Consider the following 23,502-nt stretch of genomic DNA (forward strand, 5'->3'; position numbering starts at 1 on the left):
GCAGGGATCTGAGATGTTCCTTGCCCCAACAGAACACTGAAATGGAGCTGGGCGTCATCTGCATATTGGCGACACCTTGGCCAAATCCGCGAATGACTGCACCCAGTGTTAATTTCATCTCTGTACTGCCCGATAGCCAAAGTTCTCTGAGAGGCTCACAACAATGGCTTCAGATAGATGTTTACAAATATTGGCAACAGGATTGTGTCCTGCAGCACCCCACCGCCTAATCGCTTGTGGGCAGAGGCACCATCTGCCTGTGCCGCTCTCTGGAACCAACCCTGCAGGGAGGACCATCCCACAGGATTGTCAAAAGGGGCAGTACTTTGTCCATAGCACTAATCGCCCATAGTTTCTGATTTCCCATCTGCATCAGTGTCGCAAGGAGGGAGAAGCAGGGAACTAGGAAAGCAATCACCAAACAGCCATGATACGTCCAGATTTTGCATTAGCAAGGCCACTTTAAAAAAAAAGTAATATTTTAAGGGTGCTTCCTGGTGAGGCCTTTATTGTGCAGGTGACCTGTCTTATTTACGGAATTTTATCCTGGAAGGGATTTCTGATGGTCCCCTTCCGTTTGTGGGATCCTTTGGAATAGTTACTAAAAGAAGAAGAAACCGTTATGGAGGGGAAGCTAGAATAGTTCCACAGGGCCTTTTGTCCGGCTGTGCAAGAAACCCTCCACCTGGGGGCAGCCTAAATGTCTGGAAAGGGCAAATCTAAAGCATGGGGTTGTTTCATGGAAGGTCAGGGAGATAAGGGGAGTTTTCATTTTTCTAATAGGCTTGAGGGCCCGCACCATCACCCAGCAGGGCATCTGGGGAAGGACGTTCCAGAGCCCAAGAAAGTGGCCTGGGAGAAATCAAAAGACTTATTTAATTAAGGGAGTTGAGTGTCACAAATTCTGCTGAGCTACTGTCTTCCATTGCATGCAACTGCAGAGGAATAACCCTGGCTGGAAGGGATCTATTCCATCTCATTCTTCCTGAGCACAATGTGAAGAGAGCGCTTATCTTTGTTCTATTACCTTTGAGTAAGTCTAATCTGGGGTGGTCCAACATGCAGCCCCCAGGCCACATGCAGCCCCCGAGGCCTTGTTCTGCAGCACACTTGCTGCTCGGAGACCCCCACAGTACAGATCCCAGCAGTGGCATGGGCATGACTGCCACGAGCGAGCTCTTCTCAGGCCACTGGCCCTCCTGCTCATTCCCTGAGGCTCAGGAAGAGGGTGCATCAGAGTGACGGCCTCGCAAAAGCTTGCCCCAGCATGCCCCCCACCACTGCAGCTGATGAGTGCAAAGGCACTCAGGATCAGACCGCTTTGTCACTTCCAAGGAGGGGCTGGGAGGGTTTCCATGGAAGAAGGGGATGGGCCACCCCAGAGGTGTCACCCCATCATTGTGCTTGGGCTGCAGTCGGAGAAGGACTTGCCAACTCTGAGACTTTGTATCAGTTTGCTGCCTCGTTTAATGGTACCCTGATGCTGGGAACGTTTGATGGCAAAAGGAGAAGGGAATGGCAGAGGATGAGGTGGCTGGATGGAGTCATTGGGGCAGTGGGTGTGGGGTTGGTGGATTCTGATGGATGGTGGAGGACAGGAGAGCCTGGAGGAATGTTGTCCATGGGGTCGTGATGGGGCGGGCATGACTTTGTGACTAAACAACAACAAAATAGATTAATTGTGTATATTAAATTAAATAAAAATATTGCAAACACTTTGATTTATGATATGGAAACATACTTCATTGTGTGGCCCCTGGGTGCCGTGCCGAAGTCCTCATGCAGCTCTTGAACTTTGAAAAATTGGACCACCCTGGCCTAGTTAAACTCAATGGGACGCCCTCCATTCAGAAGCAACTGGTTCCACCACCATCCTGCCAGTCAAGGTGCCTCATGCCCCAAGGCAGCAAAGTCATTGCGGCATCTCAGGCAGAAAGTCCAACAAGCCTTTCTCCTCACTCCTGGCAACACAGGTATGAAAAGAATTCAAACAATAATTTGTTGTCCTGTCATGGCATCCAAAACCAGGCACCTGGCCCTAATGGGATGGCCTTGTAAGAACCCTTTAGGAATGATAGGAAGGAGAGAAAGCCGAGGATATTACAATTATCTCTTGTTCTCTGTTGATACCATTCAAAGAGAACCCACTTTTATTCATATCCCAGAACCAAAATTAAAAATCACACATCTATACTTTTTTGTAAGAGAAATCCTATTGAAGGCAGGAATATAAGAGATAAATGACTGATTGCTCTGAATACCAGAGAAGAGTTTTAACAGTTATTTCAGCTCAGATTTTTTTTCCTGGAATCTGGGGTCATGTAGCAGAATTTCTACCATAGCTGGATTTTCATATGAGACTCATTATGACTGCTGCATTGGTTCTAACGATATGTGCATGTGAGTAGGGAGGACTGGAAACTATGTCACTCTGAACGAAACAAGAGATTGAAAGCACCAGTTTATTGTTTCTAGACAGACTTCGAATAAATAGAGCAACCACCCTAAGGCCAGGGTCCATCTGCAAACATCCCGTTCAAAATGTAAAAGTACCCGGTGTGCTGCATTCAAAAGTAGGCTTTGTTGTAAAATCCCAGATGAGTTTTCCAGCTCTCCCCATGTTGGCAATCGATGGAAGTTTCCCCCAAACGTACAGGCAGTCCGCCTCACATGGCGCAACGGCAAAGGACACGAACCTGCGCTGGCTGCCCTAGACAGGAGGGCTAATGAAGACTACGGTGCGGCGGCGGCAGCAGCTTTCGCTTCCATTTAAGGTGCACAGTCCATCGAGTGTGACTGAGCCTGCGATAAGCACCTCTTTGCAGACAAACTCATGGAAATTAAAGAGAAGGGTGGATTTGTTTTCATTTGTAATACACGATAATGTGTCTGCAAAGGGCATCTTCGGATGGCAATAATTCTGCGTTAGAAACAAAGAGCATGACTGGCTGCTTGCCTCTCTCTCTACGAAGGAAGAAAGCAGGAGGCAGGCGGCCAAATGCCCCCATGCAGCCACCAGAATGCCTTGCCCACACAGGAAGAGGCCACAACTGTCTGGCATAGCACACGGCTCTTGTCACCGTGTCACCAGATAAGTCGAGGAGGGACGAGCAGCAAATGTTCACCACCCACCGCCTGGCACCCTCCTGAGACCTTGGAGTACAACTCCCATCAACCAGTGTTGACACAGCTGGTTGCTGGAAGTGATGGGCATTGTTGCCCGAAACATCCAAAGAATGCCTGATTGAAAAAGGCTGCTCCACGCATTCACTGGAAGGGATGGCAGTCCTTCATGAGATCCCCTAAGCTGTTCCCCAGAGAGGTGTGCCTGGTGCCGACACTTTACTCATTTCGGGACCGGGACCAGGCCAAAACCTTTTTATTCACCCAGTATTTTAATATTTGAATGGTCTTTTACTGTATATTTTTATATATTGTAGACTATGTTTTACTCATAAGCCATCTAGAGATCCACTTCTGATGTAGGACAAGATAAAAATGGCTTAAACAAATAAACAAGGACTTCAGTGAACACAGCATGTGTAACTGCATCAGAAAAAGCCCAAATGTTGAGAGGCCACCAGAAACTGAACGTAGCCGTTTCATACTCCCGACCGACTTCATTTTCCTGGCTTCACTTTGTTCCCAGATGTCACATTCAGCTGGTCAGGGCCCTCTTTCATTCTTGCCATAAACTAATTAAGTGACTGCTGTAATCTAGCCATCATCGCGCCACCATCACCTTGTGGCTGCAGCACAGATAGGGTACAGTATGACTTAAAAGCTGCTGCCATCTCAATGGCCGGCCTGTGAAAACCTCGACCCCGGGAATCACAGGTCATCGTTCAAAAGCTCATCAAGGAGTCAACAGCTGCGTTTATAGGATTCTGTGCTGGAAGCTGGGCGACCCGCACAAGCATCACCATCTGGCCGAAGGAGGATATTTTAACACACCCTGAAACAACTATGATTCCCTTTGGGGAAGAGACTAACATAAACTCGGCCCTAGTTGGGAGAAGTCAGCATTCCTAGATACAGTTGCCAGAACACCATATGTTGGATGCAGCGCAGTCCACGGACTCAGATGTGTGAAGCAGTAACGCTTCTCTGAATCCCACCTCAAAACTCCTTCTGGCTCAATTCCTGTCAATATGAAATGGTGAGCTTTGCTTCTTCTGCTTGCACAAAGCTTTGTGTATCCTGTGTGCACATTTTTATAACACAACTTTTTGATCCACACATAGTATAACAAGCTCAGAAATGTATAAACTTTGATTGAAATAGGATTTGAATCTATGTTTGGTTCCAGGAGATGCAAACGTGTCAAAACAGTTCTGAATTCTGCTCAGAAATGAACTGAAACCAGCTTTGCCTACATTATAGTATTGACAATAATTTAATGATATGTGTATGTTGATACATACGCCTAAAGAGTATAGAGAGTATGGAGTGGATTGGGGAGTTAAAGGATGAGCAGAAACAATAAAGTGGTAAAACGTAAGACATTGCCATGGATGAACGCAAATATTTAAAATGTTAGTATATGTTTAAAGCTTGTTAATTATTCTTACTCCAAGAAATAATATCCCGGTCGTCTCTAGAACAGCCATCCCTCATCTGCTGCCTTTCAAACATTTTAGACTATCGTTCTTATGAGCCTCTGCCAACATGGCCAATGGCCAGGAATGCTGAAAGTTCTAGTCTAAATTATTAGGGTGCACCAGGTTGGAAAAGGCTGGTCCAGGCTACTGCAGGCATGGTCCAAAGCATGTTTAGACATATAAAAGGCCTACAACTGCCATCATAATTCACACTGCCAGGGGCATGCTGGAAGTTGTATACCTTCCCTTTGTCTAAACATGCATAGGTTTACACCTTAAGTTTGCTCACCAACGGGGCTGTTAGTTCATACCTATCAGCATGCAAGAAAAATCAGCAAAGCTTTAGATGGATTATTGATGGAAAATATCAGGGGATGAGGCAAAAACCAAAAGGAAATCTATTTTTTAAAGCAATACATGCCTTTTTTATGTACAGATCAATGCAGTGATATTTTTCAACTCTGAAGTTCAAAATTTTAGTTTCAAGGACTTAAAGTTATTTGGATGAGGGATAACAACTTAGCACTGCATTTTCTTTAAATAAGTAATTGTTAGCCACCATATGTATAGGATTCATAGGGCTGTAAGCAAGAGGTGTCACATTATCTAAATGGAGAACTTCCCTGACACTAGAAATTCAACATGTTTTGCTCATTGATACGAATACCAGGAAGATGAGTGTGTACGACCAGGGTTCTGTTGGGTTACAGGTGGATGGGCATGTAATATCCAAGCAGACCTATTAAGGTAGGAGAGTTCAGCTGTTGCACTCTCTCAACCAAAGGGCCAAATTCCGTTCTGAAGAAGCTTTTGAGGATGGGGTGAAAAATGCAAAAGGGATGTGGCCAAAATGCCAACCTAACTTAGCCTATCAGAACAATGTTATGGTCCCTAGAGGGCAACTAAAGGGCCATTGAATGCTTCAGACTTCCAGATGCGTTAGATTCCCTAACCCTAACCCAGATAACTGCTTGGAAACCACCAGAAAGGCTGCTGCTGGGGTAAAGGCGCATGGCCATCTGAGCAACCCCAGAGGGCTGGATTTGGTACACAGACCTGACATTCACCATCCCCATCTTAAGCTCTAAATGCACACAGCTACAGCTTCTCCTAGAGCTGTAACGGCCGCAGTTCTGCTCCCGTGGACCCTGCAGCTTGTTCCAGTGCATTCCCTGCATCCCGCCACAATGGCAGCTGGACACTGAGTCTAAAGGGCACAGAGTCGGTTTTACTTTCTGTCAGGAAGTAACACTCTGTGGATGGAGGCCACACAAAAGGAGTGCACCACAGCTGTCTTCAGCTGCTAGAACAGGCTTCTTGCCCAGCCCTTGAGAGGGATGGAAACCTCCCTTTGATTCCCATTTGAGGTGAGGGGCAGGGAGGAAGGATGTCGTATCCATGAGGAGACACACAAGTTCCATATCTGAGGCATGTGATAACCTACATCCAGAGAGAGAGAGAGAGTGCCTGCCTTGAAAGAAGAGTCCATGCAATGATCTTCCATTGCTTTGCAGCCCGCTGCCTATAATAGTGGCATTCTTTCCTCCAGCCAACCCAGTCGTGGCTTTACAAAGGCAGGCAAAATTAAAAGCTACAAAACTGCCATTTTCAGTTTGACTGACAGGATCGTGGAATTTCTGTGTGCAACCAAATCCATGACTGGATGAACAAAAGGATCTGAGAGCAAAGGATCTGCGAGCAAAGCAGCACCTTTCGAAACAACCCTTCACCTGAATGGGCTTGATACCGATGGTTCCTTTGCCTCCCCTTTCTCCTCCACTGTAACTGAACTGGGTTCCTCCTGCAAACAACCCACAAAAGTTTTTCTTCTCCCTCAAGCTTTATAAAGCCACATTGCATATAAGGAACTAACCGGGGTGGGAGACACTTCACCTGCTATTGAACTCTGCCTGCTCAATAGACTTGTTCAGCGATTCCTCAGATTTTAAATCAATGAGGCCATTGTGGTTCACTTCCCACCCCCTCACGCCAAACTTCTCCCTTGTGAACCTAGCAGCTTATAGATGAGCGAGCAAGAGTGCACCGCTGCAGGCACTCAAATTCCCCTCAATATTCAATCCACATGGATCCATCTGCATAGCTGTCATAGCCCCCAAACTGAAGCCCTGAGATCGTGTTTAAATCAGCCTCTCTCCAGGTAACCTGCCTTTCCAACACAAGAAACGCACTCTAGGTGAGGGGTAGGGGGGCAGGAGGGGAGATATTTTGTTCCCCTTGAGTCAACATGCCACACTTTCGATATGTTTCATTTCCTATTCTGATCCATAAGCAAGCAGAGGGACTTTAATTGGCTAACAGAGAGATTTGCTAGAAGCACACACACTGCTTTCCTATAGTCATCAAAATCACTGTGTTGAATTTTTTGCAAGAAAACGGCTTAATCAGATTTACTCAGCTTCTGGCCACAATGTTACTAAACTTTTAATTTCCCATTAGAAAAGCAACATGAAACTCTTTCTAGACCTTAAAAAATGGTCTCCCATCGTTTCTTTACTCCGTATTTCTAGTAACTGTTAGTATTTTTCCAACTGTAGGGGTCACTGTTGTCCTCTGGTAATAGTAAATAGGAAACTATCCCAGAACAACTTGAGAGGCTAATGTTAAAGCCATGGTCTTCTTCTCATTTCATAGTCCAAACATTGTGCTCCACCAATATATTTTAGCATAAACATCCACACACTGCATTAGTCTAGTTTAATTGCTTGGAGCTTCATTAGAGATGAAACTTCTATTCTACAAACACACACACAAAATAGCTGTAGGCACCCACTGTAACCTTCTCCAGACAAGTAGCTGTTACTCTTCTGCAGCAAAAAAAAATAGGCATCTAAAGAACTTCTCTCTTCTACCACGTATTCCTAGGGTGGGAGTCCTGTCCTCTTTTGCCCTGATCACAGCAGAAACTGCAGGCCTTTCTTCTGAGTACATGTACTATGACACTAGTAATGTTAAACTGGAGTGGAAAGGGGCCTGAAATCTTACTCCACGGTAATAGGGTACTTCAGGTGAAACTGGGCTTGAATTACTTTCTTCTGTGAGTCTTAAAGAGAGGCACATGGGATTTGTTGGATCTGAATCATTTGAGGGATGATTATATACCACCTGTGTACTTCCTAGCTATAATCAGTCCTTCTCAGTTAGCTGCTCGATCGGTGTGGAACTCCTTGCTGCAGGAGGCTAGGCTCATGCCCTCTCTGCCATTGTTTGCTTTTCTTGCACATATTGTAAGTCGCCTTGAGTCTAAGTTGCTATGATCAAATATAAATCCTATAAATCATAAACAAATGTCTCGTTGCTCAAAAATGTGGCGGGGAGGAAAGCAGTGAATGTTTAAGCTGCAAAGAGAACTCGTGAAAAAGACCCTTCTTCCAGTTTACTCTCATATTCAGAGTAGGCCTTTGCATCTCACTGAAACCTGAAATGGGTTCCCTTTGAGGTTTGTGTACACTCAAATGTAAGGTGGTTTTAGCAATGAATTATATTATGGTGAGAAACCTGTGCTGCTCTGGCTATGCTGGACTCCGGCTCCCAAGAAATGAAGCTAGTGTTCTATGATGGAGGCAATGTAACAGCACAAAACAAATACTCCCAAGACCGACGGCATCGATGTGAAAGCCATGATTACTTCAAGAAATCTCTTGTGCGGCCATGCATGTGGCTGGTTCTGCAATTTTCGCTGCCGCAGTGGCAGACTTTCAGGGGCTGCATGCACTAACACTTCCTCTCTAAGACATCTTCTTGATAGCAATGGAATTTATGCCTGTGCCTCTTTAGGGTCACAACCAAAGGTAAACGGTTTCCCTGAATGCGAGCCAGCCATTATGACCACGCATCGTCCCTCAAAAGTCAAGAAAAATGAGCTTTAAAATATATGCAAAAAACCTTCGGTGTCTTAATGTTTCTTTTCTGATCTTCTTTCAAGACACGAAGAACTGGATAACTGCACAGTTACAAAATACCCTTTTATAAACAGCTTCAGGTTTCAGGAACAGAAAGTCTTTATTCTCAAGAAAAAGACATCTATATGCTATTAAATCCATCATACCTATCCCCAAACTGCCCTTGGGAGGCATTGGATTGCAATTCTCATCACCTCAGCCAGCCCAATTGGGAATGATGGTAGTTGTAGTGCAATGCTTCTTGGGAGCATCAGTTTGCAAAAGGCTGGCTTATGATATTAAGGTGGATGTGCTGCCATTGAGATATAGGTTGCCCTCCATTTGCCTGTTAAGAAACACTCTTTCAGCTCCAGTTAGAATGCCTGAGGCTGCAATCCTGCACAAATGCTTACCTGGGAGTAAGTTTCTCTAAATTTAGCACAACTCACTTCCTTGTAGACCTACACCAGCTTGCACTGCAGTCAACTTAGTCTGATGTTGCTATCGCCTCTACTGTTTTAATCAGGTTACAGGGGGCAGCGCATCAATAGCACGGTAAGAATATGATGTGCAGCACAATCCTTGGTATGCTTACTCAGAAGTAGAGATGGGTGAGAATTTGGTTGGGTTGGGTTTCTTTTTAACAAGAATGCACCACAATCCATACCTGTCTTCATAAACAGGACAGAAAGATCTTGACAAGAACAGACGTTCTAAAAGTGTGGTGCAGAATTCTTGTACACTCAGCTGTGTTTGTGCTGCTGAATTTAAGGTTGCCACCTCTTTTTTCTGACATGCTCCTCATTTTGAAAAGTTATATGGCAGCCAGGTACGACATGGCCCTCTCCATGCTGGGAATATCTGTATGTCCTGAATTTGGCTGGCACAGATGAAAAGGAATGTTATTTGGGTTGCTTGGCGTGGGGGTGGGGGGTTAATAAGAACATGCCAAAATTTGCAAATGTCTTCATTAAAAATGAGATGCCGATTTAACAAAGGGGTTGTTGAAAAAAGCGCAATGGGGAGATGTCTCCATTCCTAGTCAAAAGTAAGTTCCATTGAGTTCCATTCCCTAGCAAGTTGGCTGGCGACCACAGCCTTATCCTCCAGTCGAGATCCTTTAATCTAATATAAAAAATGAGTGATGATAGCCCAGACTAATGCTTCATTGCTCAGTGCGCACCAGTTGCAGCCTGAGAGCCCTTTGTTTCACTCCTTTGTACTTGATGGGGAGCAAAGCATTTCTGTTGTGCAACAAATTGCTTGCTGAGCCAACAAGCTATTTTCATATTCACTTGCCAGAGGACACAACTTTATTAACTTTAAATGACAGAAGCACGTGAGAGAAGCATCTAAACAATACAAATTGCATATCAGACAACTGCCCTTTGGCTTTCATGTTTATTTTCACATTGTTGTGGCCTCATTCATTTGCCGTTTTTTTTGTCCCATTCCCAACAAATGAAAAAAGTATTCCATTAAAAATATTTGATTGGACTTGATTAAAGCCGTCTTTGCAGGTCCCTCCTATAACTTGAATTTATTAGATTTCTTAAAATTCTCCTGTTGAGAAAGAGGCTAATTTAAATGAAAGAAAGGGGCTTGGCACAGCAGACCTTCTTCAGCCTCCAGCCACATGGCGTAGAGCAATCCTGTCCCCGCACCGAAGAGCCCCTGGCTGCAGGAGGGTAGGCTTTGCTGCAAGCTGAGCCGTGCTAGCAGAACTCCAGACACGCGGCCATTGTGGCAGCTACGTCAGTGAAGCGGCTGAAATGGAGGGGAGTCACCTGGGAGGAGCACACCGTACACCAAATCCTCTCTCCTCCGGCCCCAGCCACTACCTCATCGGCAGCACACGCTGGCATCAGCACCAAACTTGGCACAAGGCATTGGGTGGCCTCAGGGGAGGGAGACAGTCAAACGCACTGCCCCAGCATGGGCCACCGGCCCACCTGCGTTGTCATGCGACTAATTCCACCCCTCATCACAGCAAGGCACCAACAGTGGGAAACCCCAGACATGGCGAGACCCTCATTCACATGACAGGACGTACGGCATGGGCGTAACTCCCCCCCAGCCCTGTGTGGGGCACATGCCCTGCACTCATGGGGAGTGGGGACTCTGATGAGAAGCAAAGCAGAGAGGGAGGTCACTCTGCCCCAGAGGGGAGCTCTCTGCACAAATCTCTTACAGCAGCCTTCCCCAAGCTTGTGCCTTCCAGACAGGTTTGGACTGCAACACCCAGAGTTCCCAGTCAGTGGCCCTGCTGGATGGGAATTCTGGGTGTTGCAGTCCAAATGCCTCTGAAGGCCACCAGGTCAAGGAAGACTGTCTTACAGGGCCCTGAGCGCTCTGCTAATAGAAGTGTAATGGGTAGGTCACCTGGAGCGCCAGGCACAAAGAGCCAACCTCAAACACCAGGCCGACAGCTGGGGTTCCAAGACAGAGCACCAGGCCCAGGCTAGTCATGAGAGGAGCAGCCCTGCTCCTGAGCAGAAATGATGGGATTGCCCTCCATGCCTCCCCACTTTGCCATAGGCAAATACCAGGTCTTGCTTGACCAGCACTGCTCTCACCCCCCATCCTGCCCCATTTCGGCAGCATGGGACAATGCCTGCCACACTCAGGAAAGGTTCTTGTTCCCATACTGCACTGTTAGGAAAGGCCGAGCGTTTCACCCAAACCACTGTCATGGCTGGCCACGTGCTTCTGAACGTGTTTGCCTTGCCTAACTCCAAAGGCACGGGGAGGAGCAGCCTCTCGTCACCCTAGCGGGAGCCACTGCTACTGAAGTCTCCCTGCACGGGAAAGGAAAACCCCTTTCCTGTTTTACAAGGGCTGAAAGGGACACCCAGCAATTGCTCCCCCTGCTTATATTAGAATGACACTGGAATTGCCTTACAGTTTATTATCATTACTATTACTACTACTACTACTACTACTACTACTACTACTACTACTATGCCTCTCCTCCAAGGATCCCAAAGCAGTCTAAATGATCCTTCACCTTCTCATCATCTTGCTCTCATAACAACCCTTTAAGGTAGGTCAGGCTGACTCTCAGCAACTGGTCCAAGACCTCTCAGTGACCTGCAGTGATCTGGTGGAGACTGGATGCAAATCTCATTCTTTTAGTTCGAACAGTAATACATAGTCTGAAAAGGCCACCAGGTGAACTGCTATGTGCTTTGCTCATTCTGCTGTCCAGGTGTGGTTGGGGGACAGATTCAAAGCCACTGTGCTCTCCCTTCTATGGTGCCCTATCTTCAAAATGGACCCAGGATATTTTAAAGTTAGGCAGTCTGAGCATCCTTACAAACTCAGGCCACCATAATAAGGATGGTTTCAGAACAGAGACGGTCCTCTGACAAGCCTTCAAACAGCAGACCAGCCTCTGTAAAAGGACACATAGTTACCTAAAAGGTTCTGAATTTTGTGAATGATCCAGAAAACTTGGGCTATTGGGTCCATGGAATACAAATACAAATGGACTTAGAATGAACAGACCCTACACAGAGGAATGGAAATCAGTCCTTGGGCAGAAGTTGTCTTTACCAGGTGCCAAAAGCAGAACAGTGTTGGTGCCTGCCTGATCTCCTGCAATGGAGAATTCTACGGAAATGCTGCTGTCTCACGGTGGCCAAACTCCTCCTGTCCAGGAGAGGCTATAGCTGCAAAGCAATCTGAGATGGTGAAAGGTGCCTGAGCCACTGCAGCCACTTGGGACTGCTGTGGCGGTGATGGATCTAGGAGTAGCACCCGATGGCGGACCTGCTCTTTCAGGGGAGGGCATCACCACACAGGTCAGGTAATAACCCGACCTCCTGGACTTGGGAGTGTGGTCTTGTCAGGCGATTGGTCTTGCCCAGCCATCACTGAGTCCAGGCACTGACCTAGGACTTGCACAGCCTCTCTTGATTCACTTGCCCCCAGGAGATGGAGCTGTGTCTCACCCGCATACTGATGCCACTTGGCGCCAAACCCCTAATGACCCCTTCCACAAGCTTCCTATAGTCGTTAAGCAACACTGGGGACAGGATGGTACTCTGTGAGCCCCATAGCTCCGTTGCTGGGGGTTTGAGGAACACTCACCCAATGTTACTTTCAGGGATCAAGCCTGCAGGTAAGACCGGGACCACTGCGATGCAGCTGCTCTGCGTAGCCCTCCGAGTTCATCCGGGGGTATTTCATGGTCGATGGTGTCAAAAGCAGATGAGAGAGCAGATACAGGTAGGAGGGCCACGCGTCTTTCTCATTCATCAGGGCGACTCAGTCTGATTCAGCATCATTACCAGGTCAAACCCCAGAATGAAATGGGTCTAAATAATCATTGTTCCCCAAGCGTCTCTGCCATGGCTGTGCTACCACCTTCTCAAATACCTCCCTGAAAAGCAAGACAGCAAGAACCAGCCCTTCATGCAAAGATGTGTTTACCACTCCCTGGACTCACCCAGTTACACCCCCTTGGCTAGCTTGCACCAGCCAGGAAGGGCAGGGATCAAGAGAGCACACAGTTGGGGGCCCTGCTGTTATTTGGACATGTCATCAAGTCAAAATAACTGAATCTGATCCCACAGGTGTGGGCAGATGGTGGTGCTGGACACTTAGCCTGGAGCTGCATTAGTAGCAGTGTCAAGTTCACTGCAGAGACCAGCAATTCTGTCCTCAAAGTGTGATGTAAAAAGGTCACTTTGGGTCTTTGAGGGGGCTGGGGCCCCATTCACTGGAGAGGCAGTTAACAGGCAGGCCACCAGAGGAGAGCTGCTGGACAACTACTTGAGGGGACAATGGAACCAACAAAACAACCTCCTTTGATACCCGCATTGCCACGCTCTAGAGCATGTTTGGTCATCTTCACTTCAAGCCTCCGTCCATTTATGCCCTAGCCAGTGTTCAGCCTGATTCATCAACTCCCTAGTACGCAAAGGATCAGTCCAGTCTATACAGCACAGGCAAAGGCACTTAGGCACTATCTAACCCATGGTCCTCTACAGCTCACCACTCTACAGTGCAAGTAGGGCCTCAGATGGCCACTGGAAAATCCCCAGGAACGTCCAGAAATCCATTGGATTCCATCAGTCTCCTGGGTGGACCCAGGAATGGGCTCCTCAGCCCTGCAAGAAGGGAGTCATATTGTGATCCCAAGCCTCAATGGGAATTGTCTGACCATGACAATGGGTTGTTTGGACCCCTCCCCGCACTCACAGAATGCTCATTTCATGACCTGAAGCAAAGACCAAATCAAGAGTATGCCCCACTTCATGTCTTAGGCTGATGACAAACTAAGACAACCCCATAGATGTCATGGAGACCATGAAGTCCCAAGCTGGGGCTCCAGAGGCAGCCTCAGCATAGAAACTGGAGTCATCCAGAGATGTCATCCTGGGCTCCTCCAGTACCACACTGAGCCCACCTCTGCCACATTCATCAGGGGGGATGTCAGGCAGCAGGGTGGCCAGTATACCAGCAGCATGCCCAGCCTGCCTCTGTGGAGGCAGAAGAATCCGCTCAAAGCTGGCTCCAAGGCACAGCGGTTACCTGGTGACGAGCATGTAAGTTCAGTGAGTCATGGTCACTCTCCCCAGCCTATGCTGGTGCATATTGCTATAGTAATAACCTCCTAATAGAAATCTGAGGAGGTTATTTCAAAATGCATGCCAATACAATACCACTTTACACACTCACCATAATTTATGGGGATTATGGGCATGTGATGAAACGCAGTAGGTGCATACATACCCATGCAACATGCCCCGACGCCTATATGAATCTATGCTGAGCCAAATGTTGATCCATTTCCGTGTTGAAAGTTGTGCTATTTTTCATTTGTGTGTATAACTATTTCTTGGGGAAGGGGGACACTTTCAAATCTTGCTCACTGCCATTTTCCCACCTGCTGCTGCTCTTGCTCCATTGTTACTATTCAAATTATTGCATCTCCTCTGGTTCATTTAATAACCCTTCCCAGAACAGCCTATCAGGGACCACATAGTGCCTGACTGGACTGCTGCTCCCTGGTTTCACATGCCAAAAAGGACAGATTCAATCCTTCTCCAGGTAAGGCGAGAAAACATGCTCATCGGAAGCCCTGGAGAGCTGTTGTCAGTCAGAAAAGAGACCGATGGTCTGCCTTGCTATGTCCCTAAGACATCTGTCTTTCCCCCCACAAAACCCCAAACAATAACTCCCTATTTATTGATTTAAGCCATATGCCCCAGTTCAAGAAATGTTAATGATATTTAAATCCCACTGAGATCACAAACTTAATTCCCACTGATACAGCTGAGACCTAAACACAACTGACTTCTGCTGAATTGGGCCTATGAATTTGGACCAAGTTATAGGTTGGATCAATTACACTGGCAGTTGATAAGTGGACTTCACTGTCCTCTCCTTCCCACGGCAGCCCCTCTGATCCCCAAAAATGCTACACAAAGAGTCAGAAGATCTTGCTAGATGAGGTGAGCTGTGGTATAGAGGGGACGGAAGATGGGCAGAGCAGAGGGAGCTTCCATACGGAAAACATCCTCTCCAGGATGTCAGGTCCTGAAGCCATCCATGCCCTAGTCTGAAGAAGGGACATTCAAGCAGCATCAAAATGTCTCTGTCCAAGGCTCCAGCTCCACAAATGTTTCTAAGTGCATACGACGTGGTCATGACCAAATAAATGAAGTGCAAGAACGTATTTACAGGAACAGAGAGGCGGTTAATTGCACTAATTTCCCACAATTAATGCAGTACAAGAAAGTTGTCAAGCACTTCAAGAAAGAAGATCGGAGCACATGTACACAAAAAGATCGACTGACTAATTTCTTAACTCTGCCTCCTCAGAACATACTGATACCTACTTTAGATTTCTAAATGCATCAGTAAAAATTACAGCCTACACATGTTTGCTGTGCATGTCCCTTTAACAAAAGAAGGCAAATTATTACTCTTGCCGTTTGCCTTAATTTAACAGCTAGTAGTAATGGCCATCCAAGGGAAGGCGAAGAGGGAGGGAGGGAAGGAGGAACAAATAAGTTACTAGGAGCAGAAACTTTCCTTCGAGGCTACTTCTGGAGCTGACTTCCTGTTCTCTTACAGCCAAGATCACCTTTTACACTGCTTTAACATAGGACAAATTGACTTTCAGCTTTTCTGATATCTGAAATGCATATATTTATAAACCCTCCATTGTCTTGAACACACATTCAATGCAAAACCTCCTTTTACTCGATCACACATGAATTTCATCAACAAATCACTCATGCAATTGACCCAAACTGGCATTGGCGCAGTGCCTCTCCCCGCTTCTACCCATGCCTCCCCACAACCAGTGGGAATCTTGATTAACCGGGTTTTGCCAATCATGCTCTCTCACATATCTCATTTTTGACCCTGAAGCGAGGGGTGAAGGGGTTCAGGCTAGATACTGAGCGAGGTCACTTCCAAGGCTGAGGTCAGATATGAAGAATAGGGTGAGCGCAGAGCGGAGGGGAGGGGAGGGAGACACGGGTTCATGGAAGGTGTGAGCTTAATTAAGGATGTATTCACAGGGAGAGGGCAAGACTGGAATTCAATCAGGTTTCTTTGCAATTTTTCTAGGGGAGGATGAGAGCCCATGAAAGTGCTCGAGACTAAGACAAAGTCTGGAAGAGGCATTTGAACCTTTTAATGCTACAATCCTGCAATACTTTCTCGGTCCATTCTGCTGGAATCCATAGGGTTTGCTTCACTTCCAGAAATATGGACTTCAGATCTAGGTGTAAAGACAGCTTGCAAAGGAAGCAGCCAGTATGGTAACCCGAGAAGGGGCTGGTGCTGTTTTTATACAGGAACACTGAGTACTAGAGGCACTTTTAGGGATGGCTCTGAGAGATCTCTGTGGCTCAGTCTTGGCTTATGCAGAAAGCCTTGTCATATTGTGTACACCAGAGGCACAGAGGATTACGTTGATTAAGGAGAGCTCATTGGGAAACTGTGAACTTTAAAAGGTGGGGAGAGTGCTTTATGTATGTGCACTGCTAATTAACTGAAGCAAATAAGCTTCCCTCTTTCCCCCTCACTGGAACATTGTGGCTACCTCTGTGTGGAAACGGGCTTGTGGAAAGGAAGCTGTATGGAATCCCCTCCCCATCTTGTAAAGGACTGAACAGAAAGGCAGAGTGAATGCTGGGCAGAAGCTTGGAAGGGGGCAGATGTTCTTCAGCACCAGCTCCCATTGCCCAAGTCCCTTGGCCATGCTGGCTCAGGCTGATGGGAATAGGAATCCAATGACATCTGGGGGACCACAGGTTGCCCACCTCTGGCTTCAAACTGATGAGTACTGGGGCTAAAAATAATGATGGCTACACAACAATTCTGATCAGGAAGTCAGAGTGAGGTTGAGCTACCACCAGAGGTGAGATAACTAGGAGGGGAAACTGTGGATGTGAGTGAGGAAAAGCTTGTGGCTGGTTTGTGCCAAGCACTTTGGGTTTAAGAAGGGGCCTGGCAAGACTTGGGCATCATGGTTTGGTTTGTTGGAAGGAGACTTCATAGTGATGAGATGGGACTGAAATGGGAATGCAGTCAATGAGCATCCTAGAACAAAGACTGATGGGAAGTTGTGGCTGAGAGGTAGCTGTGGGAAAGAATGGTTCACAGCCTGGAAAAGTAGCAAGGTGAGGGGCTTGCAAAGCATGCTGGGGTCTCAGGACCCTTCCTGGGCACAGTTTTAATGGGCAATCTTATACACACTTACTTGAGAGTATGCCCAAATGTTTGTTTATTCCCAGTCAACATCAACAGAACCATGCTGTACATTGCTCAAAGGACCAGAAGCATTTCCCCAATGCTACCTGACTCAGTCCTGGAATATGTGAATAAAGAAATTAGTGCCTCTGAACATGCCCAAAGTATTTTTCTTGCTACTAGACAACAACCACGGCCGTTTCCATTCATGGTTTATAGTCTGAGTGCTCCAACATCTTTTAAATAAGAACAAAAAAGAAATGGTGCTGCCTTGTACACGTCTAACGGTGTTGAATGGGCCTTTCCCCCCCAGATGTATGCTTGCTATGTATGTAGAGGGTGTGGGAGCCAGGCTGTAAGTGAACCCATCCTTTTAGCTCCATGAAGAGAGCACCTAGTCAGCTCGCCTTCACATCCCATCACGGAGGGGAGGGGAAAGGGAAGACGGCCCCTCACAGTCCCACGCAACGCCCGGCACACTGATGGAGCTAGGTCAGGGTCCAAGGGCACCGGAGCCATCTACATACCTGTACCAGGAGAGTCCCCTGCCGTAGTTGCGATCGAAGAAGTGGGGCTCGGCGCCCGCCGCCCGCACGTCCGGATGCACGCGCAGAAACTCGAGCAGCGCCCGGGTGCCGCCCTTCTTCACGCCGATGATCACCGCCTGGGGCAGCCGCTTGGTGCCCTCGCTCCCCAGCTGAGCTTGCAGTAAGGGATCCCGGGGCGTGCCGGGCGCTTCCTCGCCTTGTGCGGCCGGGATCGGGGCCGGCTCCCGGGTGAGGACGCGCGCCGCCCCGGCCAGGCAGTAGCTGGCGTAGAGGGACATGACGAGCGAGCCGAGCAGCAGCAGCAGCTTCCGCAAGGCGCGGCGGGGCAGGGGCTCCGGGCCTGGCGACGAGGCGGGGGGCGCCCCTCCCCGGGCCATGCTAAGCGGCCCCCCGCGCCGGGGCCATCGCCCCCCGAGCGCAGCCGCTCAGCACCGGCGGGGAGCGGGCAGCCCCATGCAGAGGCGGCCGGAGGGGGTCCGAAAGGCTGCGGGGGAGAGACCGGCTTGCTGCCCCCTTCTCCCGCACCTCGGCTCCTGGCGCGCGGGTCTTCAGCGGCGCGTCATCCCGGCGCACGAAACTGAAGGAGCGCCCTTACTTCACCGGAAAGGGGATGGGTGGCATCGGGCCGCCGCGGGTTCAGCGAGGCCCTGGGGGAGGCGAGGGGAGCGGCGCAGACCGGCCGCGGGGCGGGGGTGGGCTTCCAACTTCAGCAGGGCTGCCGGCCGCGCTGTGCGAACACCGAGGCCGGCGGGCAGGGGCGAGCGGCTGGCGCATCCGAGCGCGGCCACAGCAGCGGCGAGCCACGCGCCCGAGCGAGCGGTGCAGCCCCGCCGCCGCCTCCGGGCAAACGAAGCGCTCGTGCTACGGGGACGAGCGAGGGCGCATCCTGCGAAGTTCAGGGGCATCCCAGGGGTGAGCGGTGAGGACCGCGCGGGCGTGGGATGGGCGCGCTTCGCCGAGGCAAGCGCCCGCCGCTGCAGCCCTTCCGATGGCTCGCCCTCCTCCGCTTGCCCGGCTCCGTGCCGATGAGGCGGAGATCCGGAGCCCAGCCCGTGTGCCCTCTGTCCTGCCGAGCAGATCGGAGACCTCGGGGACCGCCTCTGGGCCAGCGGGGCTTTCTGGCCCGCAACAGAAAAAGAGCGACCGGTCGCGACCCCTTGAACCGGCCTTTGCTTGAAAGCGGCCCGGGCGGCGACGGCGTTTCTCTGGGTCTTGCTCGGATTTTGCCTGCTGGACCGGGTCCGTCGCTCTGCGCCCACTTTGCACGAACGGATGGCTGGCCGTGGCGCGCCGTGGCGTGGCGGGGAGGGAGGCGAAAGCCCTTCCCAATCCCAGTCGCCTCTCACCTTTCCTGCGCTGGGGTTCTCTTTTCCCGGCTGCTCCAGCGGCTGCCACACGTGGAGCTCTTGATTGTAGCAAAAACTTCGGCGAAAGGCACCTCGGCGCTCGATCGGCGTGCCCGGCAGCCAATGGGAGGCTGAGAAAGGGAAAGGGGGCGGACGTCTTTTCAGAGAGGAATAGGAAAGGAGGCGGGGAAACAACGGAGAGAGGCACGCCCCCTGCCTCCTAGATCGGGGAGCCGCTTTTGTTACACCCCATGTAAACCGCGAAGGTATAAGGATTGCGAATTAATGTCAGACGCGCATAGAAAGTCTCCGATCCTATTCACAGTCAATCAGATACAGGTCCTGCTCAATTCACCGAGTCTTTCTGTACAACCGCACAACACTTAGCGGGCTATGGATTTTATACCCCCACATACAGAGCCTTCACCGAGGGCTCGCAAGGTTGAATTGCCCAGGTGTTTTGGACAACCGTTCGCGAAATCCTGGACCACACTGGCCATGCTGGTTGAGGTTGACGGGAGTTGTAGTCCAAGATATCCAGAAGGTATACCCTGCTACACACCCTCACTCAGATCATTTTGCCATCCCTATGGAGCAGGTTATCAATGATCCCACTTTTATAGATGGGAAACAGGCATTTCAGTTCGTTCTCTGTCTGGTGTTCTGCTTTGCTTGCCTGGAAAAAGCAAAAGAAAGTCCATGCAAGACGCCACCTGATGCTCTGTCCACTTGGCAATGCCTTCTGCCAAGTTTGGAAGAAGTTAGGGCAAGTGTGCGAGCATCAGTGTGGAAGACAGATGCAGTATTTAAACATCTGTGCTTTCTTGGGTGAGTGGGACAGGACAACCAAATGCAAAGGTGAGCACAAATTCTTTACCTTCAGACATTGTTTGGAAGATGGAATACCAGCAGCCCCAGCTTGCCTTTCAGGTTGGAGGAAAACTGTAACTTGCTCAAATCCCCTCTTTCAACCTGTGGTTAAAGGTACAGGAACTTTCTGATCCTTTAAATCAGGCTATTTTTTTTTCTTTTCTTTTTCTGTTTTGGACATGTGCCTTTAGCAGAAAGGCACCTGGGTGAGTTTCCACTACATATTTCGCCAGTAGCAGTATTAATCTCTGTGTGGGAAAACTCTAATCTGACAAGTAGAATAAGTGCAAAGAATCACAGCGTAGTTAAAGAGAGAGACCGCAAGAGAGTGGGAGGGAAACCCTTAAATGAAGTTGTACCTAGTTGTAGTTGCCACCCTTGCTTCTGGTTCCAGGGCCCATTTCCAGCACATTACCCATGTGCCCTAGTTAAAAAGATGTTCTCTCACAGTGGTATATCATACACTGATTGTGCACACAGGGATCTGCCTCTTAACTTCTGCCGCAGTTGATCAGCACTTACCAGGGTTGAGGCCACGGTGAATCTCTTCCCCTGCAATCTTTTGCATGAATTAATGCAGATTCAGAAGAATTGTATATTTAACAAGGCCTATTTCCAAATACTGATCACCATGCCTAGAGAGGGAAGCCTATCTTTATCTGTATATAAGCATGCAATGTTTTAATTTCTATCATCTTTCTTATTCTTTTTGGGGAACAAATAATACATGATAATTTCTCTGCATTTCAGCCTTGAATGCCCAATAGTAAGGACCTCATTATTTCATAGCCTGCAGGGAAGTCCTTTTCACTTGGAATGGTTTTCATAGATTTTACGATTGTTGACAAATGGTGCTCATGAAACATTTTACTCCAATCTCCTCATGTTTATTTAGCATTTAAATTTAGTTCTGCTGAACATCACCGGCACAGAAGAACTCTTCTGCTGCTGCTGCTATCAGGCAAGTGAAGTTGTGGAATTCGGGGAGGAATTGGGCTGGGATGCCACCAACAGCTTTAGCATCTTGCCTATGAACAGGATATTAGAAACTGTCTGGAAGGCACCCAACATGGTATGGTTTGTAGAGAGGTCTGATCATCGCCTCCTTTGAGCCATGTCTGGAACGGCAACAGATCCTCACACCCGTCCCCCACTTAGCCCACCTCTGACAGTTTGCACTTGATTCTTGACCAGAAAGAAGAAGAATCAAGCTTGTGTGGTTGGCTTGTTCCCAGCCATCCAGTTGAAAATGCAAATCAAAACTGAAAGACAAACCCAGATGAACATAGCAGGTGCTGCACCTTGAGGTGCATATTTCTAATTATTATTAGTGTTAGGATTATTGCATTGCATTTATATTCCTCTTTTCCTTCCCTCATGAATTACTCAAGGCAGCCTACAAGGTTGTTGTCCTCTTCATGTTATCCTCACAACAACAACCCTGTGAGGTAGGTTCAGCTGAGAGGCAGTGACTGGTCCTATTTACCCAGTGGGCTCCATGGCTGAGCAGGGCCTAGAATCCAGGTCTCCTGAGTCCCAGGCCTCACTCTAAACCACTACACCGTGGAATATGTGCAGTGTGTTCTCATTGTGGACTCAGGGAGAGGGTGTATTTTGAGGATTTTTGATTTCCCCACATAAGATCTATATGCCTTCTGAATGCACACCTCTTGACGGATCCAGTATCAACAAGGCAGAATGTATGATGACTACCAGATGATTTACCGTCTGCTGTACGGACTGAACTGCTTGCACTGGGTCCAGTTTATTAAAAGCACTGTACTAAATCAGCTTCAGTCGAAAGTAGTTTCTCATTTTCTGATTTTGGTTTCTTTTTTAGGAAGAAGGCAGTTTTAGTCATTCAACATGATATTTATAAATGATGACATCGCCTGCTTCCCCCAAAACAGGGATTTTAACAGAGGCAGAACAGAGGCATGGAAGCCATTAGTCATAATTCAGTCCCAGACTGAGGACCGCATCGTTGTCAGCTAGGATCCTGACTTCTTTCTCCACTATCTGCTTGGGTCCTGCCATGCTTTCTTTAGGCCAGTATCTGGGCAAGTGGGGAGTGAAGGCTGCTGAAAATGGACCAGTCCCTTCCACATTCCCCAGGAAACTGGCAGGCTCTGTGGGCTTTACATGTGGAGCCTCCCATCCCGTCCACAGGTCTAGAGGTTAAATGGGGAGTTTGGGAGAGAGGGCGCTGAGGCTAACACATCCTTACAACTGATTACAAGGTCAAAAGCCAAAGGCAATCGCCCCTGTTCTGAGAACGGCACCAGAAGAAAACGTCGCATTGTTTGCAGGGGGTGGGGTGGAGAGCTGAGGTTACAGAGAGAAAAGAGAGGCAGATTGATAAGCAAGGGGCTATCTGACCCCAAATGGGTTTGTGCAACAAAAGCTCCTTCATCATTTAGCATGAATGGGGACAATAGAAGCAGAGGAGGAGGAGCCAGGCACAACATCCATATCAGGGAGCCCTGAGGACAAGTGTCAATAGGAGCTCCTGTTTTAGCCAAATCCACTACTGGACCGGGTAATCTCCCGGGCATTTCCTCCCTTAAATCAACCAGAAAGTTCAAGGTTCTCCGCCTCTTTTGGGCTTATTTCTGTGTGTGGGCAAATGTGTTGGCTTGACTGGAAACTGCCAAGATGAACTTGGTGCCCTCCGGATGTTTTGGACTACAACTCCCATAAATCCCTGCCAGGCATGGGAGTTGTCAAAACGCCTGGAGGACACCAGGTTGCTTAGTCCCAGTCTAACTGTTGGCATGGGCGATGAAGCAGCAGCAGATCAAGAAGTGTAGACTCAGGAGCTGAGAGTGGCAGTGTGAAAGAGCCGCCTGCAAAACTCTCCCTCTTTTGGTTTGAGAGACTTCTTCCATTCAGCCCTTTCGATCCAATAGGCATAAGGGGCCCTTTGCCCAGAAGATACCTAACGAAGATTGTTTTACTCACAGTAAGAGCTCATTTGGATACAATGCTAACTTACCCTGGCAATAAGGCACAGTGTGTGTGTGTTGTGGGGAGGGGGGGGATTCCCTGTGAACAACCAATGGCACTGGACAGATGATAGGTTTTGCCATGTGTTAGAAACATAGAAACAGAGCAAGTCAGAAGGGGTCTCCTGGGTCATCGAGTCTGACCCCCGGCTCCAGTCAGCTCCACTCATGAAGTGCCCACCATGTGCATGTCCAGCCTATCCTTGGACACCTTCACCGACGGGGCTTCAAGCACCTCCCATGGTTGTCTGCCTCCTCCTTGTTCCTCATTCCTCACACAAGTATCCTGGTGGACACTGCAGCAGGACTGAGGCGACTTCCCCTCCCTGCCACACATCATAAGCTTTTTTCAGTTTACTGTGGGTTTTTTCCCCACTCCCCTCCCTACTTTGCCCCCCTGAGATCGCCAAGTCTAGCTTGACAGCCAGCTTTTGTGATCTCTGTTTCGACAGCCACTGACGGCCCCTTCAAAGTGCCCAAGCAGCAAGAGGGGCTGATGGTGGCTAGGAAAGACGGTT

The 23,502-nt window shown here is 48.5% G+C and overlaps 1 protein-coding gene across 1 annotated transcript in view; it reads right to left on the reverse strand.

Moving 5' to 3' along the window:
• Positions 1–18,140, reverse strand: part of LOC123035657 (heparan sulfate glucosamine 3-O-sulfotransferase 3A1-like) — a 73,383-nt gene extending 55,243 nt beyond the window's left edge. The window contains exon 1 of the mRNA XM_044454080.1: positions 17,743–18,140. Within this exon, the coding sequence (XP_044310015.1) occupies positions 17,743–18,140 (398 nt within the window). The remainder of the gene's footprint in view (positions 1–17,742) is intronic.
• Between the last annotated feature and the right edge of the window lie 5,362 nt (positions 18,141–23,502).

The sequence above is a fragment of the Varanus komodoensis genome, unplaced genomic scaffold, assembly GCF_004798865.1.
Source record: "Varanus komodoensis strain SLA01 unplaced genomic scaffold, ASM479886v1 scaffold7_1, whole genome shotgun sequence".
Taxonomy (NCBI): Eukaryota; Metazoa; Chordata; class Lepidosauria; order Squamata; family Varanidae; genus Varanus; species Varanus komodoensis.